Below are 27,480 nucleotides of genomic sequence, written 5' to 3'. Positions count from 1 at the left end.
GGTTTTAGTTCAGTCAGGCAGCATGGTCGGTGCAGGCTTGGAGGGCCGAAGGGCCTGTTCCTGTGCTGTAATTTTCTTTGTTCTAATTAACAAGCATGAGATAACATCAGATCCATGTGCTCTGGATTTGATGTTTTCAAGGTATTTATGTCACAAATAACACAAGAAAGGGATGCCATCTTCAGATTGTGCCAAATCGGTGGGAATCAGATATTGGGATGGACCAATAGAGATGTCACTAAATCGGGTGGCGTATTGCAAATGACTAAGAGACATTTGACATGATAAGGCTGACAATTTAACATGTAATGAAATCGAATTAAGCTAAAGATTTAGATAAGAAAAAAAGGTATAACTGTATTTGAATTTTGGGACAAGGTAGAGAGAGATCTTTGGAAGGCTTAGTGGTACTCTGTGCTGCTTGATAATCTGAGGATCTCCCTTCAGCCATTCATTTATGTTCTTGTCTGTCTATGTAAGCTTATATGTTTTTAATAATCTTGGTACACGTTTAAACTGAAGGATTTTGCCTTTGCGAGATTTGATAATTTTTTCTAAGGAATCAGGCCACCATTCGAAAGGTCCCACTTTACAGAGAACATAGTGCAGCCGGAATTCTCCGGCTGGTCACGGTGGCGGGATCTTCCATGGAAATTATCCCTTCCGGATGTATCACGGCTTGGGATCACTGTGAAGCAGACCGGGAGCAATGTTTTCCACATTTATTGGCACCAGAGAGAAAAGTGCGTTGCTGGTGAGACTTTATTTTTTAATGTGGTTAAGTTTAATTTTCCAATAGATAGAGAAATGGCAGGGGAAATTCTGACCCCTGAAGTGCACATCCTGTTCCACGTGGGAACTCCAGGACATTTCCTGTGCCTTGGGTAACCATCTGGCGCAGGAAGTGTTGTCAGTTACGGCTGCTCGAACTTTGCGCTTTGAAGCTTAAGCAGAAGCCGCAGTCTCGGCTGCGCATCTGTGCGTTTGTGAGCTTTGCTGACACAGCTTTTACAGACGTCACTCCAGGGCAGGGAGAGAGGGAATGGGTGACCAGCAGGCAGTCAGGAAGAAATAGAGAAGTAACGCAGGAATCCCTTGAATGCATCTCATTCTCCACGGAGTATTCAGTTCTGGGGAATACAGCCCAGGGGTAAATCCATGGCACCATAGCTGTGCCAGCTGTGCAGGTGGGCACAAAGAAGACTGGAAAGTGAGATCAGGCTATTGAGTTGGATGTTCAGCCATGATCATAATGAATGGTGGAGCAGGCTTGAAGGGCCGAATGGCCTCCCCCTGCTCCTACTTTCTATGTTTCTATCCCACAAGGAAATTGGCCCTGGTTCAGTTTAGTTAGTAGTGTCACAAGTGGACTTACATTAACACTGCAGTGAAGTTACCATGAAAATGCCCTAGTTGCCACACTCCGACGCCTTTGTCAAGCAATTGCCAAAAAGAGGCGACAAGGAAAATATATTTGCCCATCCCGAGTTGTTGTGATCTGGGATACACCATAAGACCATTGGAAATAGGAGCAGGAGGAGGCCATTTGGCCCCTCGAGCCTGCTCCGCCATTCAATAAGATCATGGCTGATACACTGACAGAAAGAAGATTCAATAATAACTTTCTAAAGGAAATTGGATAAATATTTGAAGGGGAAGCTTTTGGCAAATCAAGGCATTGCTAACCAATCAGCACGCTTTTCTCCTGTCGTGTAAATTGGGGGTGGGTTTAGCTCAGTTGGCCGGACGGCCGGGTTGTGATGCAGAGCGATGCTAACAACGTGGGTTCAATTCCCGTACCAGGTAAGGGTATCCATGAAGGACCCCGCCCTTGCCTCCGGCCTGAAGTGTGGTGATTCTCAGGTTAGAGTACCACCAGGTCACGGCCTGTGGTCTTCTGGGACAATGGTGACTTTCCCTCAAATTGGGGTGCTTCGAAATTTGGCATTCTTGTATTTGTCCTGATGAGTGCAAGGCGAAAAACTTCAGCAACATGTCTTTTTTTCCAGCGATATTCAAGATCATGACTGATCCATATCTTAACTCCATTCACCCATTATATCCTTGTGTAGCGCAAGTGTGTTGACCCCATTAGTAACTGAGTTTAGCATCTACCCCATCTTGGTGGGAGAGAGTTTTACATTTCCAAACTTCTCCATTGAATGGCCCTGTCTTTCTTTTAGAATTATGTCCCCTTAGCTTAGACTACCCCACCCTCATCACAAATGGAAAACGATCCACACTTCCTTTCAAAGTCCTTAACCATCCGTATCCCAGCGAGTACAAACCTAGTTAATCTCTCCTCATAATCTAACCTCGGCAACATTCTGGTGAATCTCTGCCGCATCCTCCCACATCCATTATATCTTTTTTAAGGTATAGTGCCCAGAATTGGCGGGGCAGTTGGTTTGGCTCAGTTGGCTAAACTGCTGGTTTGCGATGCAGAGCAACGCCAACAGCATGGGTTCAATTCCTGTACCGGCTGAGGTTACTCATGAAGACCCCGCCTTCTCAACCTTGCTCCCTCGCCTGAGGTGACCCTCAGGTTAAATCACCACCAGCCTATGGTCACCTGGCACTATGGCGACCTTACCTTTTATACAGCATTTATTGACCATCCCTAATTGCCCCTTGAACTGAGTGTCTCGCTCGGCCATTTCAGAGGGTATTTAAGAGTCAACCGCATTGCTGTGGCTCTGGAGTCACATGTAGGCCAGACCGCGTAAAGACGGCAGATTTCCTTCCTTGAAGGACGTTAGTGGACTAGATGGAGCCTCACATCTCCAGGGACCCGGATTCAATTCTGGCCTCTGTGGGGAGTTTGCACGTTCTCCCCGTGTCTGCGTGGGTTTCCTCTGGGTACTCCGGTTTCCTCCCACACTCCAAAGATGTGCGGTATAGGTGGATTGGCCGTGCTAAATTGCCAGGGGGACTAGTTGGGTAAATATGTGGAATTATGGGAATGGGACCTGGGTAGTGTGGTCGGTGCAGACTCGATGGGCCTCCTTCTGCACTGTCGGGATTCTATGATCCTAGATGGGTTTTTGCGACAACGGTTTCATGGTCACCATTAGACTATTTTTATTGAATTAAAATTCCACCATCTGCCTTGGTGGGATTCGAACCATGTCTGATGAAGAGTCATGCAGGCTCGAAACACTGGCTCCATTCTCGCTCCGCAGATGTTGTCGGGTCTGCTGGGATTTTCCAGTATTTTCTGGAAAATCTTGTCCCTCAGAGCTTTATCCTGGGTGACTAGTCTAGCGACCAGACCTTAGATTGACATGAAGGTATTTAACACAGACATTCCAAAGTACTGTTTACACAGGATTATATCAATGGGAGCTCACGATTAAAAACCAGTTTCAACATTGTAGCAGGTTTAGTGATAAAGTGAACATGTCTACGTACGTCATTCCACTTTGATCGTGCTTTCTCCTTTTCAAATTTCTTGTACTCCCTCCTGTCATAGAGTTCAGTCACCAGTTTCCAAATCAGAAGAATGGCAAGACCAATAAGGAGTACACCACCAACTCCTCCAGCCACAATGGCAATGATATTCGGAGGCTGAGGACACTCTGAAATGCGGAAATGAGGAGATGTAGGGTCACGGGAGCGAGTCAAATCTTCGCACAGTCTTTGTGTGGATGTGAATGGAATCTACAATGTCATCTCAATGCAATGCCTCCAGTAGAGATTCATGTACACATTTTCTTTTGGTATATTTGGTATCTTCCATGCGTGGACATGGGGCTGGATTTTACCTGGCGAGCATGTTTCCTGTGGGAGGTGTGAGGGGGAGGGGGGCACATAAAATGGGGTAGGCAACAATCCCACCACCTCCCCACTCATCCTGGAGCTCATTCCCAGCACATGGGGGATGCCGAAATGGGCAGCCCCCCACTTCCCGCCCCCCCACCCCTCCCCAAAGTTGAAATGATCAATTAAGAGCCAATTAGGCTCCTTATCAACTCTATTGATCCTAATAATAAATTATTCATGCTGTGTGGTTCGTACTGGTGCCTCACAGCGCCAGGATGCGGGTTCAATTCCAGCCTCAGGTCACTGTCTGTGCGGAGTCTGCACGTTCTCCCCGTGTCTGTGTGGGTTTCCACCGGGTGCTCTGGTTTCCTCCCACAGTCCAAAGCTGTGCAGGTTAGGGGGATTGGCCATGCTAAATTGCCCCTTAGTGTCCAAAGATGTGCGGGTTAGGTGGATTGGCCATGGTAAATTGCCCCTTAGTGTCCAAAGATGTGTAGGTTAGGTGGATTAGGCATGCTAAATTGTTCCTTAGTGTCCAAAGATGTGTAGATTAGGTGGATTGGCCATGCTAAATTGCCCCTTTGTGTCCAATGATGTGTAGGTTTGATGGATTGGCCACACTAAATTGTTCCTTAGTGTCCAAAGATGTGTAGGTTCGGTGGATTGGCCATGGTAAATTGCCCCTTAGTGTCCAAAGATGTGTAAGTTCAGTGGATAGGCCATGCTAAATTGCCCTTTAGTGTCCAAAGATAGGTAGGTTAGGTAAATTGCCCCTTGGTGTCCAAAGATGTGTAGGTTAGGTGGATTGGCCATGCTAAATTGCCCCTTTGTGTCCAATGATGTGTAGGTTTGATGCATTGGCCACACTAAATTGTTCCTTAGTGTCCAAAGATGTGTAGGTTCGGTGGATTGGCCATGCTAAATTGCCCCTTTGTGTCCAAAGATGTGCAGGTTTCAGGATTGTCCATGCTAAATGTGTGGGGTTACAGGGATAGGGTGGAAGAGATGGACTAGGTAAGATATTCTGTTGGAGAGTCGGTGCAGACTCGATGGGCTGAATGGCCTCCTCCTGCACTGTAGGGATTCTATGAATTACTCACATGGGTGGACTATCCCAGCATTCCACTTTATTGTTACCATGCCGACCTCAGGGGCCAGTGAAGTCCCATTCTTTGGCTTAGAAAAAACAGGGAGGGTGCAGAGCTGCGAGGCTGATTCGAGCGTGCGTGTCGCAGTCTGCTAACGCAAGCAAAGACATGTGTACAAACCTGTTGTTTTCTTGATGATAACGTCATACTGTGAAATCCCCTCCCTTTCCTTCATCAGGAAACTCATCCAACAATTCATGGAGTCTTTCTCTTTGCACGCATCCTTATCGTTCAATTCATCCACCATAGTGTATCGAATATTCGTGCAAGATTCAGTGCAATTCTTCTGGTACAGTCCACTCGAGAACCCAAGACACTCGATGCAATGCCTGAATTGTAAGCAGAAAAGTGCAGAGGTCACAAAACTGCCCTCTGAACACCAGTAAGAAGTCTCACAACACCAGGTTAAATCCCAACAGGTTTATTTGGAATCACGAGCTTTCAGGGTGCTGCTCCTTCATCAGGTGAGTGGAGAGTTGGGTTCGCCAACACAGCATATATAGACAAAGGCACAATTGCAAGATAATGGTTGGAATGCGAGTCTTTACAGGTAATCAAGTCTTTACAGATGCAGACAGTGCGAGTGGGGAGAGGGATAATAGGACCTAACAGACAAGGAACCCCTTGGCGTGGGGCTGCATGATTCACCTAGAAACTAGAAGCAAGAGGTGGCCATTCGGCCCTTCGAGCCTGCTCCGCCATTCATCTTGATTATGGCTGATCATCGAATTCAAGTTGTGAGTCACCTGAGGAAGGAGCAGCGCTCCGAAAGCTCGTGATACCACATAAACCTGTTGGACTTTAACCTGGTGTTGTGAGACTTCTTACTGTGCCCACCCCAGTCCAATGCCGGCACCTCCACATCATCTCTAAACACCATGCCACCCATTCCTCCATCCACTGCTTCCATCTACGCTTCCCGCCAGCTCGGAAAAGCAATCAGCGGCCGGAATTCTCAGGCTGGGCACGCTGGCAGAATCTTCCAGAGAAAGCATCCTTCCCAGATGTATCACAGCTCCTGCTCTGACCAAGACCACAAGAAACTACAAAGGGTCATGAATGAAGCCCAGTCCATCACTCAAACCAGCCTCCCATCCATTGGCATCGTCTACACTTCCTGCTGCCTCGGAAAACCAGCCAGCATAATGAAGGACCCCCACACACCCCAAGCATAGTCTCTTCCACATTCTTTTTGGGGCAGCCGGCAGCACAGTGGTTAGCACTGCGGCCTCACAGCGCCAGAGACCCGGGTTCAATTCCGGCCTCGGGTTCCTGTCGAGGTATACAAGATGATAAAAGGTACGGATAAAGTAGACGTGGAGCGGATGCTTCCTCTTGTGGGACATTCTAGGACGAGAGGTCACAGTCTTAGGATAAGGGGCAGCAAATTTAAAACAGAGTTGGGGAGAAACTACTTCTCCCAAAGGGTTGTGAATCTGTGGAATTCGCTCCCCCAAAGTGTGGTGGGTGCTGGGACAGTGAGTAAATTTAAGGAGGAGTTAGACAGATTTTTAATTGGGAATGGGTTGAAGGGTTACCGGGAGAAGGCAGGAAAATGGGGATGAGGAACATATCAGCCATGATTGAATGGTGGAGCGGACTCGATGGGCCGAATGGCCTAATTCTGCTCCTATATCTTAGAAACTTATGTCTGTGTGGAATTTACATATTCTACTTGTATCTGCGTGGGTTTCCTCCGGCTGCTCCGGTTTCCTCCCACACTCCAAAGATGTGAAGGTTAGCTTGATTGGCCGTGCTAAATTGACCCGTAGTGTCAGTGGGATTAGGACTGTAAATACGCTGGGTTATGGGGATGGGATCTAGGTGGGATTGTGGTCGGTGAAGACTTGATGGGCCAAATGGCCTCCTTCTGCAGTGTCGATTCTATGATTCGACCATCAGGAAAAAGATACAAAAGTCTGAGGTCACGTACCAACCGACTCAAGAACAGCTTCTTCCCTGCTGCTGTCAGACTTTTGAATGGACCTACCTCGCATTAAGTTGATCTTTCTCTACACCCTAGCTATGACTGTAACACTACATTCTGCACTCTCTCCTTTCCTTCTCTATGAACGGTATGCTCTGTATAGCGCGCAAGAAACAATACTTTTCACTGTATACCAATATATGTGACAATAATAAATCAAATCAAATCAAAAAGGCAGCTGAAAGGTTAAGGGGGAGGATTTTCCGATCCGGATTTCACTGGGCGGGAATGGAAAATGCAGCAGGGATCCCAAATCGTATTTCACACCAACATATTGGGCCTCCAAACCCAATAATCAACCCCCCCCCCGCCCCCGCCACCAGGTTACATCATCCATTCACCTTGGGACACACTCCCACGCTAAATTGACCTTAGTGTCAGGGGGATTAGCAGGGTAAATACGGGGGGTTACAGGGATTGGGCTTCATAGAAGGATCATAGGGGCCGATTTTATCAAATCGGGACTAAGTGCCGGGTCCGGTCGTCAAACGGATCCGCGCCCGGCAGCCGCGCTCCAGCGCCCCCATACGCCTTTTTTCGGCGCCGGTCTATTGGACGGGGCTTAGCGCTGTTGGAGCGGCCGGAGCTCCAACTGCACGTGCGCAGTTCAGAACAGACCGCAGGCAGCGCCGCCCGGGCGTGAAAGGCAAAGCAGCGCAGACAGCAGAGAGGATGAAAGGAATTCCCTTTGGAGGATAATGTCCACGTTATAATCACAGGAACTAAAAACCTGACAGTCCAAAATCTGGGATAATATTTCAAAATGTATCCCCCCCATCCCTGTCCTGTAATATTATCCCAGATTTTGGAATGTCAGGTTTTTAGTTCCTGTGATTTGGACATTATCCTCCAAAGGGGATTCCTTTCATCCTCTCTGCTGTCTGTGCTGCTTTGCCTTTCCCTGGGGTTGCGGGGGGGGGGGGTCTGTCGTTGGGGCCTGCCTCCCAGGGGGGTCCGATCGGGGGGTGTGGGTGGGCTGCCGGGGTGGTTCGCAGGGGGGGGGGGGGGTCCGCGAAGGATGGTCGGGGGGGATTGGCTTCGGCGGTTCCCCTGCTGAATTGTCCCATTCGGACTTTTATTTAGCCGGTTGTTTAATGCACGGACGCGAAATGGGCCGTAACCTGGTAAAGTCGGATTCGTCGGTAAAGTTGGGCGCGAGCTTCATTAGGTCGATTTAAATGCATGCAAATACATTTCAATCGTCGCGCCGGCCGATTCGGTCGCGCGCCAGACCCGCGCCCGGATCGGGGCTCGGGAAAGACGCGATCTGCCATGAGTCGGGTGCAGATCGCGTTTTAGGCCCGAAGCTCGACATTACCGCGATTCGGGCACGAAACTTTGGTAAAATCGGGCCCATAGAATCCTTACAGTGCAGAAGGAGGCCATCTGGCCCATTGAGTCTGCACCGACCACAATCCCACCCAGGCCCTATCCCCACTGAGGGACAACGTAGCACGGCCAATGCACCTAACCCGCACATCTTTCAGTCTGTGGGAGGGAACCGGAGCGCCCGGAGGAAACCCAAGCAGACACGTGGAGAATGTGCAGACTCCACACAGACAGTGACCCAAGCTGGGAATTGAACCCGGGTCCCTGGCGCTGTGAGGCAGCAGCGCTAACCACTGCGCCACCATGCCGCCACTGTGTGGCCTGGGTGGGATTGGTATCAGTGTAGGCCCGATGGGCCAAATGGCCTCCCTCTGCACCGCAGGCATTCTATGATCCTATGACTGGGATTGGAGAAGTCCGACTGAATCGGAGAGTCAGTGCAGGCTCGACGGGCTGAATGGCCTCCTTCTGCACCGTAGGGATTCTACGTATACCTGGTGAGCTGAACCCGCCAGAGGAGTTAAGTGAATTGTTCAGGAACGAGAGGGCCTTACCCGGGGGCACTGCCCCCTGGCAGTGCCTGGACACGACACCCTGGCGATGCCCCTGGCATTGCCCGCTGGCTAGTGCCAGGAGCAGTAGCCAGATAGTTCCATGGGGCAGTGCTTGGGAGGGTGTTGTGTGAGGGGGAGGGGTGGGGGTGTAGCGTGGGGGTGTTACGTGAGGTGTAAGTGTTGGGGGCGGTATGTTTTGTGGGGGGGAGCTGGGCAGATGGGTTCTATTTTTAAATTTTTGTGCCCCCCCCCACCCCCTTGCCCCCCCCCGATCTTTTAAAACCAAGTTGCTGTCGGGCTGAGCTGAATCCCGCCAGCGTTACATGATGGGTCACGCCCCTTTAACTGATGGAGAAATCCATCGGGGCTGGCAGCCTCCATGCCCCCTTTCCACCAACTGTGCCACTCTGGGAAATCTCTGCCCACACTTCCTCTTTCAAACCTGCGATACAATGACAGCATTTCCACATTTAGGGGAGGCGACGGCCTAGTGGTGGTATCGCTAGGCTATTAATCCAGAAACTCAGCGAATGTTCTGGGGACCCGGGTTCGAATCCCGCCACGGCAGGTGGTGGAATTTGAATTCAATAAAAAAATTAATCTCGAATTAAGAACCTACTGATGACCATGAAACCATTGTTGGAAAAACCCATCTGGTTCACTAATGTCTTTTAGGGAAGGAAATCTGCCGTCCTTACCCGGTCTGGCCTACATGTGACTCCAGAGCCACAGCAATGTGGTTGATTCTCAACTGCCCTCCAAGGGCAACTAGGGATGGGCAATAAATGTTGGCCCAGCCAGCGACGCCCATGTCCCACAAATGAATTTTTTTAAAGTTGTAGCTACCCAGTATCAGCTCTCAGCAGTGAAAAGGCGGCTTAGTGCCCCTGTGATGGAACCGAAAGCAAACAGAAATCAAAGCTCCTTGCTCGAGGAACGTGAGCTCTGACCAAAATCAACGGCCAACCTGGGTTTTGATGATCTCCGATGCTGTGGACTCTATTAGTCTTTGATTTCCCTCAGAGGGGTACTTACACGTAGGTGGGGCATGGGGAAGGACAGCCTGGGCACTCCTTGCAGTACGGAAGTTGGTACCCTGCGTTGCATTTACACTGGTTGCATATGCATGTCCCTCTGGCGCTGCAGGTGGCATTCGTGTCTGGCTCCACGCACTGTCCTTTGGCGTCGGGACACTCGCAGGCGGTCCCACTGTAACCTTTTTCACATTTGCATGTTCCACAATCGCATTTCCCATGGCCTGAAGGATAACGCAACAGAGAGGGAGAGGGAATAGTCAGTGGAAAACGCTGATACGGCTCCTTCACCGACGTGTTGACCGGAACGAGTGTGCCACATGTTCTAAACCACATGGTCCAAACAGCAGGGATTGGGAGCAAACTGGATGCATCAGCAAATTAAATGATAATGCAAAGCTCCGTGTGGGTCACAGGTTTGTATTCTCTGCACCCTACTCTACACGGGCAAGGCGTCCACATCTCCCACCTCGGCAACCTCAGAAGAATGTTGGGCATCTTGGTTAGTGTTGCAATGAAATATCATGGGATCTTCCCAGCCATTCAGCCCATTGAGCCTGCACCAACCCTCCAAAAGAGCTTCCCAGCCCCTGCCCCATCCCCGTAGCCCCACACCATTTATCCTGCTAATCCCCCTTGGACACTAATGAGCAATTTAGCATGGTCAATCCACCTAACCTGCACATCTTTGGACACTAAGGGGCAATTTAGCACGGCCAATCAACCTAACCTACACATCTTTGGGTGCCAAGGGGCGATTTAGCATGGCCAATCCACCTAACCTACACATCCTTGGACTCTAAGGGGCAATTTAGCATGGTTAATCCCCCTAACCTGCACATCTTTGGACACTAAGGGACAATTTAGCATGACCAATCAACCTAAACTGCACATCTTTGGACACTAAGAGGCAATTTAGCATGGCCAATCCTCCTAACCCGCACATATTTGGACACTAAGGGTCAATTTAGCATGGCCAATCCACCTAACCTGCACATCTATTGATACTAAGGGGCAATTTAGCATGGCCAATCTACCTAACCCGCACATCTTTGGATATCAAGGAGCAATTTAGCACGGCCAATCCACCTAACCTACTCATCCTTGGACACTAAGGGACAATTTAGCACGGCCAATCCACCTAACCTACTCATCCTTGGACACTAAGGGACAATTTAGCACGGCCAATCCACCTAACCTACTCATCCTTGGACACTAAGGGACAATTTAGCATGGCCAATCCCCCTAACCTGCACATCTTTGGACACTAAGGGGTAATTTACGTGTGACTTTCCCCTCACCAGTTAAGTTCGGATTGTAATGCTGAGGTTCCGTGTGGGGAGAGGTTGTAGTGAATAATAAAAACAAGCGTTGATTGTAAGAGAAACTTTAAAAATATATATATTTCTGATAAGATAATACTCACCAGCACACAATTTACCCAGGTTCCGTTCACAGCTCTGGTCATCGCACTCACAGTACCTGCCGTAGATTTTTTTATTGGGGTTAGTGTGGCAAATGCATCTACCGCAGGCGCAGTCTCCCTGGTTACTGCAGATAGCTGATGAGTTGTCCTTCCGGCAAGCGGCGTCCAGATCTTTGGTGGAGTGCTTCCCGGGGTCACACTCGCAGAACTTGCCAATTCGATTTTCGATACAGCTGGAAAGAGGGAAGAAATTGGGATCAACTCCTCCAACGAGAGAGAGGTTATTGACACAGTACATAAAGGGCAAGTGTCGTGGTAACCACCCTCTCCCACGCCCCCCGTGTCCTCCCCACACATCCGTTCCTTCCTTTATAGAGTTCCGACAGTGCAGAAGGAGGCCATTTGGCCCACTGAGTCTGCTCCGACTGCAATCCCATCCAGGCCCTATTCCCATAACCAAACCCTTTACCCTGCTAATCCCCTGACACTACGGTCAATTTAGCATGGCCGGTCCACTTCACCTGAATACCTTTGGACACTAAGGGGCAATTTAGCATGGCGAATTCACCTAAGTTACACAGCTTTGGACAATAAGGGGCAATTTAGCATGGCCAATCCACCTAACCTGCACATCTTTGAACACAAAAGGGCAATTTAGCTTGGCCAATCCACCTAACCTATACATTTTCGGACACTAAGGGGCAAATCAGCATGGCCAATCAACCTAACCCGCACATATTTGGAGTGTGGGAGGAAACCGGAGCACCCGGAGGAAACCCACGCAGACACGGGGAGAATGCGCAAACTCCACACAGACAGTGACCCAAGCCGGGAATTGAACCTGGCGTTGTGAGGCAGCAGTGCTAACCACTGTGCCACCCTTCCTTGCCGACATAATGATGGTGACAGACTTTCAGAAGTCACTCATAAGCCGATGCTGAAATCGGAAGTAACAACAGGGATAGGGGAGGCGATGGCCTAGTGGTATTATCGCTGGACTATTAATCCAGAAACTCAGCTAATGTTCTGGGGACCCGGGTTTGAATCCCGCCACGGCAGATGGTGGAATTTCAATTCAATAAAAAATATCTGGAATTAAGAATCTACTGATGGCCATGAAACCATTGTCGATTGTCGGAAAAACCCATCTGGTTCACTAATGTCCTTTAGGGAAGGAAATCTGCCATCCTTACCCGGTCTGGCCTACATGTGACTCCAGAGCAATGTGGTTGACTCTCAGCTGCCCTCCAAGGGCAACTAGGGATGGGCAATAAATGCTGGCCAGCCAGCGACGCCCATGTCTCACGAATAAATATGAAAAAAAGGACGGCAGATTTCCTTCCCTAAAGGGACATTAGTGAACCAGATGGGTTTTTCCAACAATCAACAATAGTTTCATGGTCATCAGTAGAGTCTTAATTCCAGATATTTTTTATTGAATTCAAATTCTACCATCTGCCGTGGCAGGATTTGAACCCAGTCCCCTGAACATCAGCTGAGTTTCTAGATTAATAGACTAGCGATAATACCACAAGGGTAACCTTTCACTGCAGCAACATGCAAAAAAACGCATGTTGTCCCCGTGTCTGCGTGGGTTTCCTCCGGGTGCTCTGGTTTCCTCCCACAGTCCGAAAGAAGTGCTGGTTAGGTGCATTGGCCATGCTAAATTCTCCCTTCGTGTACCCGAACAGGCACCGGTGTCTGGCGATTAGGGGATTTTCACAGTAACTTCATTGCAGTGTCAATGTAAGCCTACTTGTGACGAATAAGTTACTAATGGTGTACCGCAAGGATCTGTTTTGGGGCCACTGCTGTTTGTCATTTTTATTCATGACCTGGATGAGGGCGTGGAAGGATGGATTAGTAAATTTGCGGATGACACTAAAGTCGGTGGAGTTGTAGACAGTGCGGAGGGAAGTGGCAGGTTACAGAGGGACATAGATAAGCTGCAGAGCTGGGCTGAGAGGTGGCAAATGGATTTTAATGCGGAAAAGTGTGAGGTGATTCACTTTGGAAGGAGTAACAGGAATACAGAGTACTGGGCTAATGGTAAGATACTTGGTAGTGTGGATGAACAGAGGGATCTGGGTGTCCATGTGCATAGATCCCTGAAAGTTGGCACCCAGGTTGACAGGGTTGTTAAGAAGGCGTACGGTGTGTTAGCTTTCATTGGTAGAGGGATTGAGTTTCGGAGCCAGGAGGTCATGCTGCAACTGTACAAAACTCTGGTGCGGCCGCATTTGGAGTATTGCGTACAGTTCTGGTCGCCGTATTATAGGAAAGATGTGGAAGTCTTGGAAAGGGTGCAGAGGAGATTTACCAGGATGTTGCCTGGTACGGTGGGAAAATCATATGAGGAAAGGCTGAGGGGCTTGAGGTTGTTTTCGTTAGAGAGAAGAAGGTTAAGAGGTGACTTAATAGAGGCATGCAAGATGATCAGAGGATTAGATAGGGTGGATAGTGAGAGCCTTTTTCCTCGGATGGTGTTGGCTAGCACAAGGGGACATAGCTTTAAATTGAGGGGTGAGAGATATAGGACAGATGTTAGAGGTAGGTTCTTTACTCAGAGAGTAGTCAGGGCGTGGAATGCCCTGCCTGCAGCAGTAGTGGACTCGTCAACATTAAGAGCAATTAAATGGTTATTGGATAACCATATGGATGATATTGGAATAGTGTAGATTAGAGGGGCTTTAGATTGGTTCCACTGGTCGGCGCAACATCGAGGGCCGAAGGACCTGTACTGCGCTGTAATGTTCTATGTTCTATGAATAAATAAACGTTACTTTTTCCAAGGCGCTCCACAGAAGCATTGGCACACAAACTTGGAGAGTGAGTAAATATTAAATGTATTAAATATTAAATCGCGGCTTCAGAAGTGTTGAAGGAAGTGTCCCATCAAGGGAGACAAAAGAGTGTGAAGGAATTCCAACAGCATTACTTTACCTGCAAACACCACAGTTGATTCGACCCTTGTCATTGCAGTGACTGGACAAGTCAAGCTTGTCGTCACATTTACAGTCACACCTCATCTCCAGCAGAATCTCCAACTTCTCCGTGAAACCTAAAGGTTTAATCTCAAAGGACTGTGTGGTGGTCAGGCACTTGTCTGCGGTGACTGTGATTGTGAAATCAATCTGGGCGAGGGGAAACAGGAGAACAAAAAAGCCACAATAGCCGCCGTCAGGTTCCATAGAATCATAGAAGCCCTACAGTGCAGAGGGAGGCCATTCGGCCCATCGAGTCTGCACCGACCACAATCCCACCCAGGCCCTATCCCCAGGGATTTACTAGTCCCCCAATTTTTAGCACCGCTTTGGGACTGAAGGAGGAAACCAGAGGAAACCCACGCAGACACGGGGAGAACATGCAGACTCTGCACAGTCACCCAAGGCTGGGAATCGAACCCGGGTCCCTGGCGCTGTGAGGCAGCAGTGCTAACCACTGTGCCACCATGCTGCCCCTATAGACTTTTGTTTGGTGTCCATTCTGCTAACATAGAATCATAGAAGCCCTACAGTGCAGAAAGAGGCCATTTGGCCCATCGAGTCTGCACCGACCACAATCCCACCCAGGCCCTACCCCCATATCCCGACATATTTACCCACTAATCCCTCTAACCTACGCATCTCAGGACACTAAGGGGCAATTTTTTTAGCATGGCCAATCGGCCTAACCCGCACATCTTTGGACTGTGGGGGGAAACCGGAGCACCCGGAGGAAACCCACGCAGACACGAGGAGAATGTGCAAACTCCACACAGACAGTGACCCAAGCCGGGAATCGAACCCAGGTCCCTGGAGCTGTGAAGCAGCAGTGCTAACCACTGTGCTACCGTGCCGCCCCCGATCTATTGACAACTAGAAAAATCTTTAGGGGGGGTGGGGGGGATATATTCTGGCGCCCTGGTGGGCCGTGACAGGGGATTGGTGTTGGGGAGATCGCAGAGTGAGATCTTGCCCCAACTGTCCCACCGTCGACCCCCCCACTCCCTTACCCAACATACCCCCACCCCACCCCGCCAGCAATGTTATTCGGGTCACAGCCTGGCAAGGACATGAACCTAATTACTGAGGCTCGGCCTATATTTAAATATGCAGAAACAACTTCACGCCATTGCTTCCGGGTTCGCCGTATGTTGCCCACCCGCTCTATCTTTCAAGTGGATTTTATTTTGGTGCGAGTGCTGGGGTGCGGGAGGGTGGAGGCAGGGGGTGGAGGGCGCTGCTGTGTGCCCCCCGCCCCCCCCTCCCCCCCCAGCCCAGAGACCACCATCAAGACCCTCTGTTTGAACTCACCTCCGTGTTAATCTTCACGTTGGAACAGGTTCCTTGCTTTTCACTCTGAGTGTCTCCGTCGCTGCAGTGTGACGTGTAGGAGATTTGGACTCCGTCCGGGAGGTTTTTGTGTGCTAAAATCACGGTGGAGGATAGATTCTGAAAAAGAAGAATGGGCCTATAAACTGAGAATAGTCGCTAGAAGCGGCGTAATGCCGAAAAAGGACATGTTGTCGAGGTTTTCCATCTTGCACGCATCAGAACAATTCACAAGCATACCAAATTTTGAAGGGAACATCAATGCATATATTCACACACATCAGCCCTGTCCTTTGCGGACAGATAAATGGGTAGACACATTGCAGCTCTTTTGACTAAACTAAATCTCCGACAGTCATTCCCTGGTTCATTCTCCAAGGCAATGCCTTGATCAATCAGGGTCAACCTGCTCTGACGAAGGGTCATCCAGACCCGAAACATTGGCTCTATTCTCTCTCCACAGACCTACTGAGTTTCTCCAGCATTTTCTGTTTTTGTTTCAGAGTTAACCTGCCTGGTTTGAATTGAGACAAAGCTTGGCGGTTGACCGGCAATTATCAGTCAACTGATGCATTCTCCATGGCAGCACCTCTACCAGTCGGAGTCTGCTTGGCAGCCAATCAACACTCACTCCTCAGGCGGTACAAATTGTTGTGCCCTCTGCAATTTAGTAATCTTGTGAATCTGTCCTGATGAGTGCAAGACAAAAAACTTCGACATTATGGGTGGGATTCTCCCAAAAGATTTTAAGTGCCAGATTTGGGTAAAAATTGGAGTAAATTCCGCTGGTTTTTTCAGCGGGATTTTCAAAATGAATCTCCCATACTCTGAGCACTGCAGAGTGCCCCAGCGTGAATATCATTAAAAATCAGTGGGCGGGGCTCCACCCCCCCCGGGTCAGGGCAAACCCTCCCCACCAACCCCGACCTCCAGCCCCGATCGCTTGCCTCCTTCCCTCTGTCACCAAGCCCAAGATGTGGAGATGCTGGCATTGGACTGGGGTAAGTGCAGTAAGAAGTTTCACAACACCAGGTTAAAGTCCAACAGGTCTATTTGGCAGCACAAGCTTTCAGAGCCTCAAGCTCCTTCATCAGGTGAATGAGGAGTTGTGTTCACAAACAGGCATATACAGACACAAACTCAATTTACAAGATAATGGTTGGAATGCGAGTCTTTACAGGTAATCAAGTCTTAAAGGTACAGACAATGTGAGTGGAGAGAGGGTTAAGCACAGGTTAAAGAGATGTGTATTATCTCCAGCCAGGACAGTTAGTGAGATTTTGCAAGCCCAGGCAAGTCGTGGGGGTTATAGATAGTGTGACATGAACCCAAGATCCTGGTTGAGGCCGTCCTCATGTGTGCGGAACTTGGCTATCAGTTTCTGCTCACGACTCTGCATTGTCGTGTGTCGTGAAGGCCACCTTGGAGAACGCTTACCCGAAGATCAGAGGCTGAATGCCCGTGACTGCTGAAGTCCCTTCCAGTCGGGGAACACTTCAGCAGTCACGGGCATTCAGCCTCTTTAACCTGTGCTTGGCCCTCTCTCCACTCACATTGTCTGTACCTTTAAGATTTGATCACCTGTAAAGACTTGCATTCCAACCATTATCTTGTAAATTGAGTTTGTGTCTTTATATGCCCTGTTTGTGAACACAACTCCTCACTCACCTGAAGAAGGAGCTTGAGGCTCCGAAAGCTAGTGCTGCCAAATAAACCTGTTGGACTTTAACCTGGTGTTGTGAGACTCCTTACTGTACCAAACCCAAGTGCAGAGTGGCAGCGGGACAGCCCCCCCCCCCAACCTATCTCCTCCCTCTCCAGAGGCCTCACCCCATTAGGCCCCGCCCCCTCAGGCCCTGCCCCTTTTGGGCAGTGCCACTTTGACCCTTGGGCAATGCAGGGGGCCAGGCTGGCACTGCCAAGCCAGCAAGGCAATGCCCAGGGGGCACCCACCCACCCTACCCCCGACTCCCTGGGGGGACCTCCCTTCACTCTAGCGGGGTCGGGCTGCCAGCTCCCCATTAGTGGGGAGCGGGGGAGAGGCGAGCGGACCCGGAGACTTCAGTCTGCCAATCAGATGGTAATCTTCATCTGAATAATTTATACAGCTCTGTGCCGATTTCTGGAGCAGAAGTTTGGGAGAATCGCCCCTTGTGTGCTTCTTAAGATGACGCTGGAGCAAGGTGACTTCTTGCAAGCTGTGCCCAGCAGACCTTCTAACTCTATCTTTGACTCTCATTCTACGCTTCTAAAACTTCATTCTAATTCTTTTAAATCCTCTAACAATGCTTTGATTCAATCGCTTTCTCTACACCCTAGCTATGACTGTAAAATTACATTCTGCACTCTCTCCTTTATCTCTCTATGAACAGTATGCTTTGTCTGTAAAGCCATGCTGTGGAGATGCCGGCGTTGGACTGGGGTGGCACAGTAAGAAGTCTCACAACACCAGGTTAAAGTCCAACAGGTTTATTTAGAATCACGAGATTTCGGAGCGCTGCTCCTTCATCAGGTGAGTGGAGGTTAGATCACAAACAGGGCATAATTACAAGGTAATTACAGATTGGAATGTGAAGAATGGATTATCTTGTAATTGTGTCTTTGTCTATATATGCAATGTTTGTGAACTAACCTCTCCACTCACCTGATGAAGAAGCAGCGCTCCGAAAGCTCATGATTCTAAATAAACCTGTTGGACTTTATCCTGGTGATGTGAGACCTGTCTGTATAGCGCGCAAGAAACAATACTTTTCATTGTAAACCAATACATGTGACAATAATAAATCAAATCAAATCAAATCAAATCTTGGCAGCAATACTGAACTGAGAGTACTGAACTGAGAGTACAGCACAGAGGCACTTGTGTACTGCCAGTCAGCAGTATATTCAGAGCAGAACCTAACATGGATTGAAGTTCCCACTGAGTGTGACCTACATTATAGGCAGCTGTTATCAACTGGACCACGTTACTGGAATCCTCCTTCAATTCACCCACCGCAGACTTAGGAATCATTTTGCTCAGCTCCTGGAAGGAAAAGGAAAGACAGTTTTGGTTACTTCAGCCGTGCGAAGATATGGCAGCAAAAAACAATGTTGGCAATGGCAGGAGCAATGATACTTCCTGTGGGAAGCTGGAGTGTCGGAAATCTACTTTCTTCCCGATATCCCAGCAAGGCTGCCTTAAGAGGGACTGACAGCAGGGGAACCGTACAAGGACCTGGACTCCATCTTCATGATGCCTTGGGTGGTATTTGATGATCGTAAAAACTTGTCCCTCCCAATACAGCCCAATCGTGGCACAGCGGTTAGCACTGCAGCTCACAGCGCCAGGGACCCAGGTTCGATTCCTGACTTGGGCTGTGTGTGGAGTCTGCACAATCTCCCCGTGTCTGCGTGGGTTTCCTCTGGTTTCCTCCCACAATCCAAAGATGTGTAGGTTAGGTGGATTGGCCATGCTAAATTACAGGGAGTCACTGTTTTACGAATGTTCGGTTGCCACGTTGTCCCACTCCTGCCAAAAGACATCATTTTGCATGGAGCGAGATAGCCTCTCGACATGGTGCACTGGCTCATTCTTTGATTACCTGCCTGGCAACATTGGATAAAAGCCCTCCCCCCACCACTCTTTCCCCTATTTTATCCCCTTTCTTTACCTTTTCTCCCCCTTTGCTTCCTCTTTCCCCCCTCTTTCTCAATTTTACCTCTCTCCCACCCATCTCCCCCCCTTCCCCCATATCTCCATCAGTTCACCCTCTGATTTCAGTTTCTCTGCCGTTTGGCCATTCACACCCTTTATTCTCTCTATGGGCTGCCATTAGCAGCCTTTCCCCTGGTTTCTGTGGCTATGACTCATCTTTCATTCCCTCCCCCTGCAGTATAAATATCTCCCACATTCTCTGCCTTTTAGCTTTGACAAAGGGGTCACCTGGACTCGAAAAATCACCACTGTTTTATGACTGTTCATCTGTCATGTTGTGCCACTCCTGTGCAAACGCATCATTTTGTGCGAAGCGAGATAGTCTCTGTGCGCTGGGCACATTCTTTGGCTAGTTGCGTGGCACACTGGCCTTGCTTTGTGAATAGTTGGTAAGCACTGTGACATGAACCGTGAATGATTACCTGGTACACTGGCATTATCTTGCTCGTGACTGCAAAAATGGGTTGAATGTTATTTTCGGCCAGCTTCAAAGCCAGTTCAGCAACGGAGGGATAGTCCTGGCAACAACAGAAAGAAGACACAATGTTCCATCACAGCTGGATACAGGAACAGTAATTACCCCAATCCTCACCCGAGCAACACTGAGTTGTTATTGATCTGAAATCACAAAACTTTGCAATGCTACACACGAGACACTGGAAATGTTGTGGACTTATCGTGCAGACATGAACCTAGCTTTGCCGATCGTTAGATCGAGTGGCTCGGAGGGGAAATTGTTCCCAGGTATCTGCTGCCCTTGTCCTTCTAGGTGGTAGAGGCTGCAGGTTTGGAAGGAACTATCGAAGGATTCGAGTTGCTGCAGTGTACCTCATAAACAGTACACACTGCTGCCACTGTGCGTCAGCTGTACAGCAAGTGGATGTTTGAATCTTGCTCCCTATTGCCCCATTCTCTCCCCGGGCGGCCCGGTGGCACAGTGGTTAGCACTGCTGCCTCGCGGCACCAGGGACCCGGGTTCGATTCCCGGCCTGGGACACTGTGTGGAGTTTGCACATTCTTCCTGTGTCTGGGTGGGTTTCCTCTGGGTGCTCAGGATTCCCCCCACAGTCCAAAGATGTGTAGGTTAGGGAGATTGGCCATGCTAATTGCCCCTTAGTGTCCAAAGATATGCAGGTTAGGGGGATTGGCCATGCTAAATTGCCCCTTATTGTCCAAAGATATGCAGGTTAGGGGGATTGGCCATGCTAAATTGCCTCAGTGTCCAAAGATGTGCAGGTTAGGTGGATTCGCCATGTTAAATTGCCCCTTAGTGTCCAAAGATGTGCAAGTTAGTGGATTGGCCGTGCTAAATCGCCCCTTCATGTCTAAAGAGGTGTAGATGAGGTGAATCTGGTTCTAATCCCACCGAGAGCTCAGGAATATCATTTGTAGAAAGCAAATACTTGTCTAAATTATGTAAAATCTCACGTTGGGTTAAATACTCTGATGTTTCCTTCCAAATCATCAGGGCCAGGGAAATGTTCCGAGTTTAACCCTTCTCGGGAATGCGTTGCTTCATCAGGGATTAAAACCCAAATTTCCGCAAAGCCATAACAACGCCACATGAGCGGCACAGTGGTTAGCACTGCTGCCTCACAGCACCAGGGACCCGGGTTCGATTCCCGGCTTGGGTCACTGTCTGTGCGGAGTCTGCACGTTCTCTGGGTGGGTTTCCTCCGGGTGCTCCAGTTTCCTCCCACACTGCAAAGATGAGCAGTTTCGGTGGATTGGCCATGCTAAATTCTTCCTCAGCGTACCCGAACAGGCGCCGGAGTGTGGCGACTCGGGGATTTTCACAGTAACTTCATCGCAGTGTTAATATAAGCCTACTTGTGACACTGAATAAATACTGTCACAGGACAGGGACTAACAAGGCAGCAACAGTGGAAATAAACCCAAGAGCACTTGCTGCAAGGCAGGTAGAGGCTGGGTGAAGACACCGTTCTGTCCACAGTCTGCCAGGATCGTTTCCAGGGGGGTAATATTCTGGCCACACTCTTGTGTCGAGCAAGATGATTATACTCATGTCAATAACCAATAGGAAGGTTATACTCACATATTTAGTGCTGTCTGCATAGAAGCCGTCTTTATCAAGGTGGCATTGGCCATCATTCGGGGTAAGGATCGCTCCGAGCTTACCGTCACCAGCAAAATGGAAACCATCATCGCTGGTGTACACAAGTAGTCGTGTGACGTTACGCCATCCTATCTCCTTCTGTGAGGAACAACGCCACGAGTATTAGGCAGAAGCACAGCAAACATACAAAACCTTTGTCCACATCTTTTTAAGTTCCCATTAAATTATCTGCAAACGATTTCCAGAATCAATATTTCGGGTGGGGTTTTAAACGTTATAGGATGTTCCTTCAGCCCGTGGATCTACTGGTGAAAACTCTCCCACTGACATGTCCGCCTCGCCCCCATCTCCCTTCCCTGTTTCCCAATGTGGCACCTAAAATAACTCCAGGAGTCTTAAGGTCAGGTGATGGCCGAGTGGTATTATGGCTAGACTATTAATCCAGCAACTCAGCTAATGTTCTGGGGATCCGGGTTCGAATCCCGCCACGGCAGGTAGTGGAATTTGAATTCAATAAAAAATATCTGGAATTAAGAATCTGCTGATGACTATAAAACTGAAATAATTCTTCAGAGGCAGAAGTCCTTTCACCCAAATCCCTTTATTTACAATTCCAACAGCAGTACACAGAGCGCTATCAGTCACTAGTCTACCCTTGGGAGTGCCAGAGGAACTGACACGCCCGGTTAAATACAAGGAAAAGACTCCCTGATTGACTCTTTAATCAAGGAGTTCACACACCAATAGGCCAGCCTCAATGGCCTGATTGAAGTCATTACAGAAATCATTGTCGATTGTTGGAAAAACCCATCTGGGTCACTAATGTTCTTTAGGGAAGGAAATCTGCCGCTCTTATCCAGTCTGGCCTACATGTGACTCCAGAGCCACAGCAAAGTGGTTGACTCTCAACTGCCCTCCGGCAACTAGAGATGAGTAATAAATGCTGGCCAGCCAGCGACGCCCATGTCCCACGAATGAATAAAAAGAAAAGTCGGCTGTAAAGGAACAATGCTTTACTTCACAAAATAAAGTAAAGCAAAATCACAAGCTTGTGGTGAACCGGTCCCAATTGGGACAATGCAATAATGGACCCACTCATGGGCCTGCTTTATATAAGCCTCGGTACACGAGCTCCACCTGGTGAGTTAATTACCAATCCTCAGGGAGCTCATATTCAATGTTTCCTACAGGGAGGTCAATCAGTGATTCCCCGTGCAAGTCCTGGGGATTATCTCAGCACCCCAGAGGTTGAATAAAAAGCTCTGCCCATGAGGCTGTGTGGCAGATTAAACTCCCATTTTCCACAACCGAGCACTGGATTCGGATCTCACCTGGTAATCCCTGGGATCAAACGTTCCAGAGCTGGCCGCGGGGGCCCTTCAGAAAAGGGGCCTATCCAAGCACTATCCTCTCTGTATCTTGTCAATAAAATAAGGCCTCACCTCGCACACTGCGGCCTGCATCATGGCATCCAGCCCCGCCTCTGGAGGATCCAGGTTTCCGGAAATGGATTGCTTGCCGACTTCTTTCCTGAATATGTCCGCATTGTCCGTCAGTTTGAGGACGTTGCGGAAGTCAAAGGGAGGCTGGCAGGCCTCAATTTTGTTGGGACAGGGGTTTTTCATCTTCTCCGGGTGGGTGTTGACAAAAGGCAGCACCGTCTTGTCCACGAAGGAACCAAACCCTACAGGCGGACAAATAAAAAGGTCATGACCTGACCCAGCAAACAACCACCTACATTTTAAAGTTACGAGACTGTCCCCCGCCGCCCGCTGAGCCTTATTAAATCGACAACCAGCACCATGGCAAATGATGCGCTCACCAATTTTGATGGATTTTGTGACACTCTTCAGGGCTTGAAGGAGCTGCCCTCCCAGGCTCTTGACATTGGCAAGATCGTCCTTCATGGAGTAGGAGAGATCCATGAGGTAGTAGACATCAACAGGGTAACCCTCTGCACGCTTAAACTTCACCGCGATTTTCTGCGGACTACCTGAAACACAAGGCACCACATTTAAAAAGGAATCAGAAAGGGAAACTACAACTTAACTCTTAATAAAAGCAAATTACTGCGGATGCTGGAATCTGAAACCAAAAGAGAAAATGCTGGAAAATCTCAGCAGGTCTGGCAGCATCTGGAAGGAGAGAAAAGAGTTGATGTTTCGAGTCCAGGTGACCTTTTGTCAAAACTGCGACAACGGATCATCTAGACTCGGAACGTCAGCTCTTTTCTCTCCTTAAGATGCTGCCAGACCTGCTGAGATTTTCCAGCATTTTCGCTTTTGGTTACAACTTACCTCTTCCCTCCAACTCCTGTATAAAGGTCTTCCATCTATTGTTGTTTTAATGTCATAGCTCGAAGTGGGATAAGTTAGACGGCAAGGTGGCACAGTGGTTAGCTCTGCTGCCTCACAGCGCCAGGGACCCGGGTTCAATTCCCGGCTTGGGTCACTGTCTGTGCGGAATCGCGTGGGTGCGTGGGTTTCCTCCGGGTGCTCCGGTTTCCTCCCACACTCCAAAGATGTGCGGGATTGGCCATGCTAAATTGCCCCCGAGTGTCAGGGGTCAGTGCAGACTCGATGGGCCGAATGGCCTCCTTCTGCACTGCAGGGATTCTATTATTCTATGAAAAATGTACAGGGTGTCGGTGAGACCACATCTGGAATATTGTGTCCAGTTCTGGTCTCCTTATTTGAGGAAGGATGTTGCGGCATTGGAGGTAGTTCAGAGGAGGTTCCCCAGATTGATTCCGGGGATGAGGGGGTTGATGGATGAGGAGGGATTAAACAGTTTGGGCTTGTGCTCACTGGAGTTTAGAAGGATGAGAGAGGATCTGATTGACGTATATAAAATACTAAAAGGGATTGCTAAAGTAAATGTGGACCAAATGTTTCCTCTTATGGGGCAATCTGGAACAAGAGGCCACAGGGTATAGGCTGAGAAGCAGTAGATTTAAAACTGAGATGAGGAGGAGCTACTTCTCGCAGAGGGTGGAGAATGTGTGGAACTCGCTGCCCCATCGCGCGGGGGAGTCTGAATCATTGAATGGATTCAAGAAGGAGAGAGATATATTTCTAATTAAAAAAGGGATAAGGGGATATGGGGAACGGGTGGGGAGGTGGATTTGAGACCAGGGGGAGATCAGCCATGATCTGATTGAATGGCGGAGCAGGCTCGATGGGCTGAATGGCTACTTCTGCTCCTAATTCCTGTGCTCCGATGAGTTTTATATGTTTTATTGATCTTGATAATCGGACCTCTTCCTCGAAAGGTGTGATTAATTGTTCATCTCCCAAAATACCATCCCGACTGTTTGTTGGCAACCTTTCCATCCACAACTCAACACGCTCGCAGCTTGAATGTTAATTGATTTATTGTTGTCACATGTATTGGGATACTGTGAGAAGTATTGTTTCTTGCGCGCTATACAGGCACAACATAGAATCGTAGAATCATAGGCGGCACGGTGGCACAGTGGTTAGCACTGCTGCCTCACAGCACCAGGGACCTGGGTTTGATTCCCGGCTTGGGTCACTGTCTGTGTGGAGTCTGCACATTCTCCTCGTGTCTGCGTGGGTTTCCTCCGGGTGCTCCGGTTTCCTCCCACAGTCCAAAGATGTGCGGGTTTGGTTGATTGGCCATGCTAAATTGCCCCCTTAGTGTCAAGGGGACTAGTAGGGTAAATACTTGGGGTTATGGGGATAGAGCCTGAGTGGGATTGTGTTTGGTGCAAACCCGATGGGTGAAATTGCCTCCTTCTGCGCTGTGGGCTTCTATGACTCATACCATTCATAGAGTACATAGAGGAGAAGGAAAGAGGGGAGTGCAGAATATAGTGTTACAGTCATAGCTAGGGTGTAGAGAAAGATCAACTTAATGCGAGGTAGGTCCATTCAAAAGTCTGATGGCAGCAGGGAAGAAGCTGTTCTTGAGGGGGTACGTGATCTCAGACTTTTGTATCTCTTGCCTGACGGAAGAAGGTGGAAGAGAGAATGTCTGGGGTGCGTGGGGTCCTTAATTATGCTGGCTGCTTTTCCGAGGCAGCGGGAAGTGTAGACAGAGTCAATGGATGGGAGGCTGGTTTGAGTGATGGATTGGGCTTCGCTCACGACCCTTTGGTTGGCCTTGCCAAATTGACCCTAGTGTCAGGGGGATTAACCGGATAAATATGTGGGGTTATGGGAATAGGGCCTGGGTGGGATTGTGGTCGATGCAGACTCGATGGGCCGAACGGCTTTCTTCTGCACTGTCGGGATTCTATGGTGAATAATAAATACATGCGACAATAATAAATCAAATCAAATGTACGCATGATTTCATCCCGGAAGTTCGGGTGATGGATAAGTGCGTGCATTAATAGAAGCTGATCTCATTCGTGTTGAGTCCACCAGCTGACAGACTGAGATTCTTGTGAAAGGAACCAGCTGCGTTGCTTTGGATGGGAGATATATGGAGGGTGAGCCAGACGAAGCGTAACAAGGAACAGCCAGACACCCTTCCCTGCCGAGACATAGGGCGAGATTGCACAAGAAAACATGAACATAATGGAATGTCCGTATGTTCAGTTTAATTAACCTCACCTTTACCCACTCACACACACAGTGTGAAAGCTCAGCTCCATTCACACCACAGAATCACTACAGTGCAGGAGGAGGCCATTCAGCCCAACAAATCTGCACCTACTCTCTGAAAGAGCATCTGACCATCTAACCCAAATACCGCCCCCTGACCGCTCCTTTCCCTGTAACACCACGCATTCAGCCAATGGCCAATCCATCTAACCTGCACATCTTTGGACACTAAGGGGCAATTTAGCATGGCCAATCCACCTAACCCGCACATCTTTGGACACTAAGGGGCAATTTAGCATGGCCAATCCACCTAACCCGCACATCTTTGGACACTAAGGGGCAATTTAGCATGGCCAATCCACCTAACCCGCACATCTTTGGACACTAAGGGGCAATTTAGCATGGCCAATCCACCTAACCCGCACATCTTTGGACACTAAGGGGCAATTTAGCATGGCCAATCCACCTAACCCGCACATCTTTGGACACTAAGGGGCAATTTACCATGGCCAATCCACCTAACCCGCACATCTTTGGACACTAAGGGGCAATTTAGCACGGCCAATCCACCTAACCCACACATCTTTGGACTGTGGGAGGAAACCAAAGCACCCGGAGGAAACCCACACAGACATGGGGAGAACGTGCAAACTCCGCACAGACAGTGACCCAAGGTTGGAATTGAACCCGGGTCCCTGGCGCTGTGAGGCAGCAGTGCTAACCACTGTGCCACCGTGCCATCCTATGCAATGTGTCATCAAAATTCTGATTGTAAAGATATTGAGTCTTATTTTAGCTCCATGTGAGGGCTTGATTGAGTTGAATTTTACTTCGAATGTGCAGCAATGTGATAAATATAAATATGTGAAACTTGCTGACCTGTTGACTATTTTGTTTTATTTATCCTTTCATGAGACATGGGCATCACTGGCTGGGTCAGCATTTGTTGCTTATCCCTAATTGCCCTTGAACTGAGAGTGTCTCTCTCGGTCATTTAGAGTCATAGAGGTTTACAGCATGGAAACAGGCCCTTCGGCCCAACTTGTCCGTGCCATCCAGTTTTTACAGAGGGCAGTTGGGAGTCAACCACATTGCTGTGGCTCTGGAGTCACATGTAGGCCAGACCGGGTAAGGACAGCAGATTTCCTTCCCTAAAGGGACATTGGTGAACCAGATGGGTTTTTCCGACAATGGTTTCACGGTCAGAGATTGAGGAGGGACCTGATAGAGGTTTACAAGATTATGACAGGCTTGGATAGAGCGGATAGTCAGAGTCTTTTTCCCAGGGTCGTAGGGTCAATTACCCGGGGGCATAGGTTGAGAGTGAGAGGGGGAAAGTTTAATAGAGATGTGAGGGGCAGGTTTTTCACACAGAGGGCGGTGAATGCCTGGAACACGCTGCCGGAGGAGGTGGTGGGAGCAGATTCTATAACAACCATTCAAGAGGCATCTGGATGGATCCATGAATAGGCCGGGAATAGAGGGATATGGAGCACATAGAGGCAAGAAAATATTAGATTAGAGAGGCATCTGTGTCAGCACAGACTTGGTGGGCCGAAGGGCCTGTTCCTGTGCTGAGCTA

General features: G+C 49.0%; 1 protein-coding gene across 2 annotated transcripts in view; it reads right to left on the bottom strand.

The window, feature by feature from the left end:
- The window catches only part of LOC144503905 (integrin beta-2-like), a 76,398-nt gene that overhangs the window by 5,573 nt on the left and 43,345 nt on the right, over positions 1 to 27,480 (bottom strand). For both annotated transcript variants that reach the window (XM_078228964.1, XM_078228965.1), the window contains exons 5-15: positions 23,150 to 23,320; positions 22,770 to 23,011; positions 21,307 to 21,465; positions 19,673 to 19,768; positions 18,489 to 18,578; positions 15,536 to 15,673; positions 14,184 to 14,374; positions 11,241 to 11,473; positions 9,816 to 10,038; positions 5,031 to 5,239; positions 3,412 to 3,578 (exon numbers count right to left, since the gene is read on the bottom strand). In XM_078228964.1, the coding sequence (XP_078085090.1) occupies positions 3,412 to 3,578; positions 5,031 to 5,239; positions 9,816 to 10,038; positions 11,241 to 11,473; positions 14,184 to 14,374; positions 15,536 to 15,673; positions 18,489 to 18,578; positions 19,673 to 19,768; positions 21,307 to 21,465; positions 22,770 to 23,011; positions 23,150 to 23,320 (1,919 nt within the window). The remainder of the gene's footprint in view (positions 1 to 3,411; positions 3,579 to 5,030; positions 5,240 to 9,815; positions 10,039 to 11,240; positions 11,474 to 14,183; positions 14,375 to 15,535; positions 15,674 to 18,488; positions 18,579 to 19,672; positions 19,769 to 21,306; positions 21,466 to 22,769; positions 23,012 to 23,149; positions 23,321 to 27,480) is intronic.

This window comes from Mustelus asterias, chromosome 14, assembly GCF_964213995.1.
Source record: "Mustelus asterias chromosome 14, sMusAst1.hap1.1, whole genome shotgun sequence".
Lineage (NCBI taxonomy): Eukaryota > Metazoa > Chordata > Chondrichthyes > Carcharhiniformes > Triakidae > Mustelus > Mustelus asterias.
The sequence above is the reverse complement of the archived record's forward strand: the minus strand, read 5'-3'. Positions and strand labels throughout refer to the sequence as shown.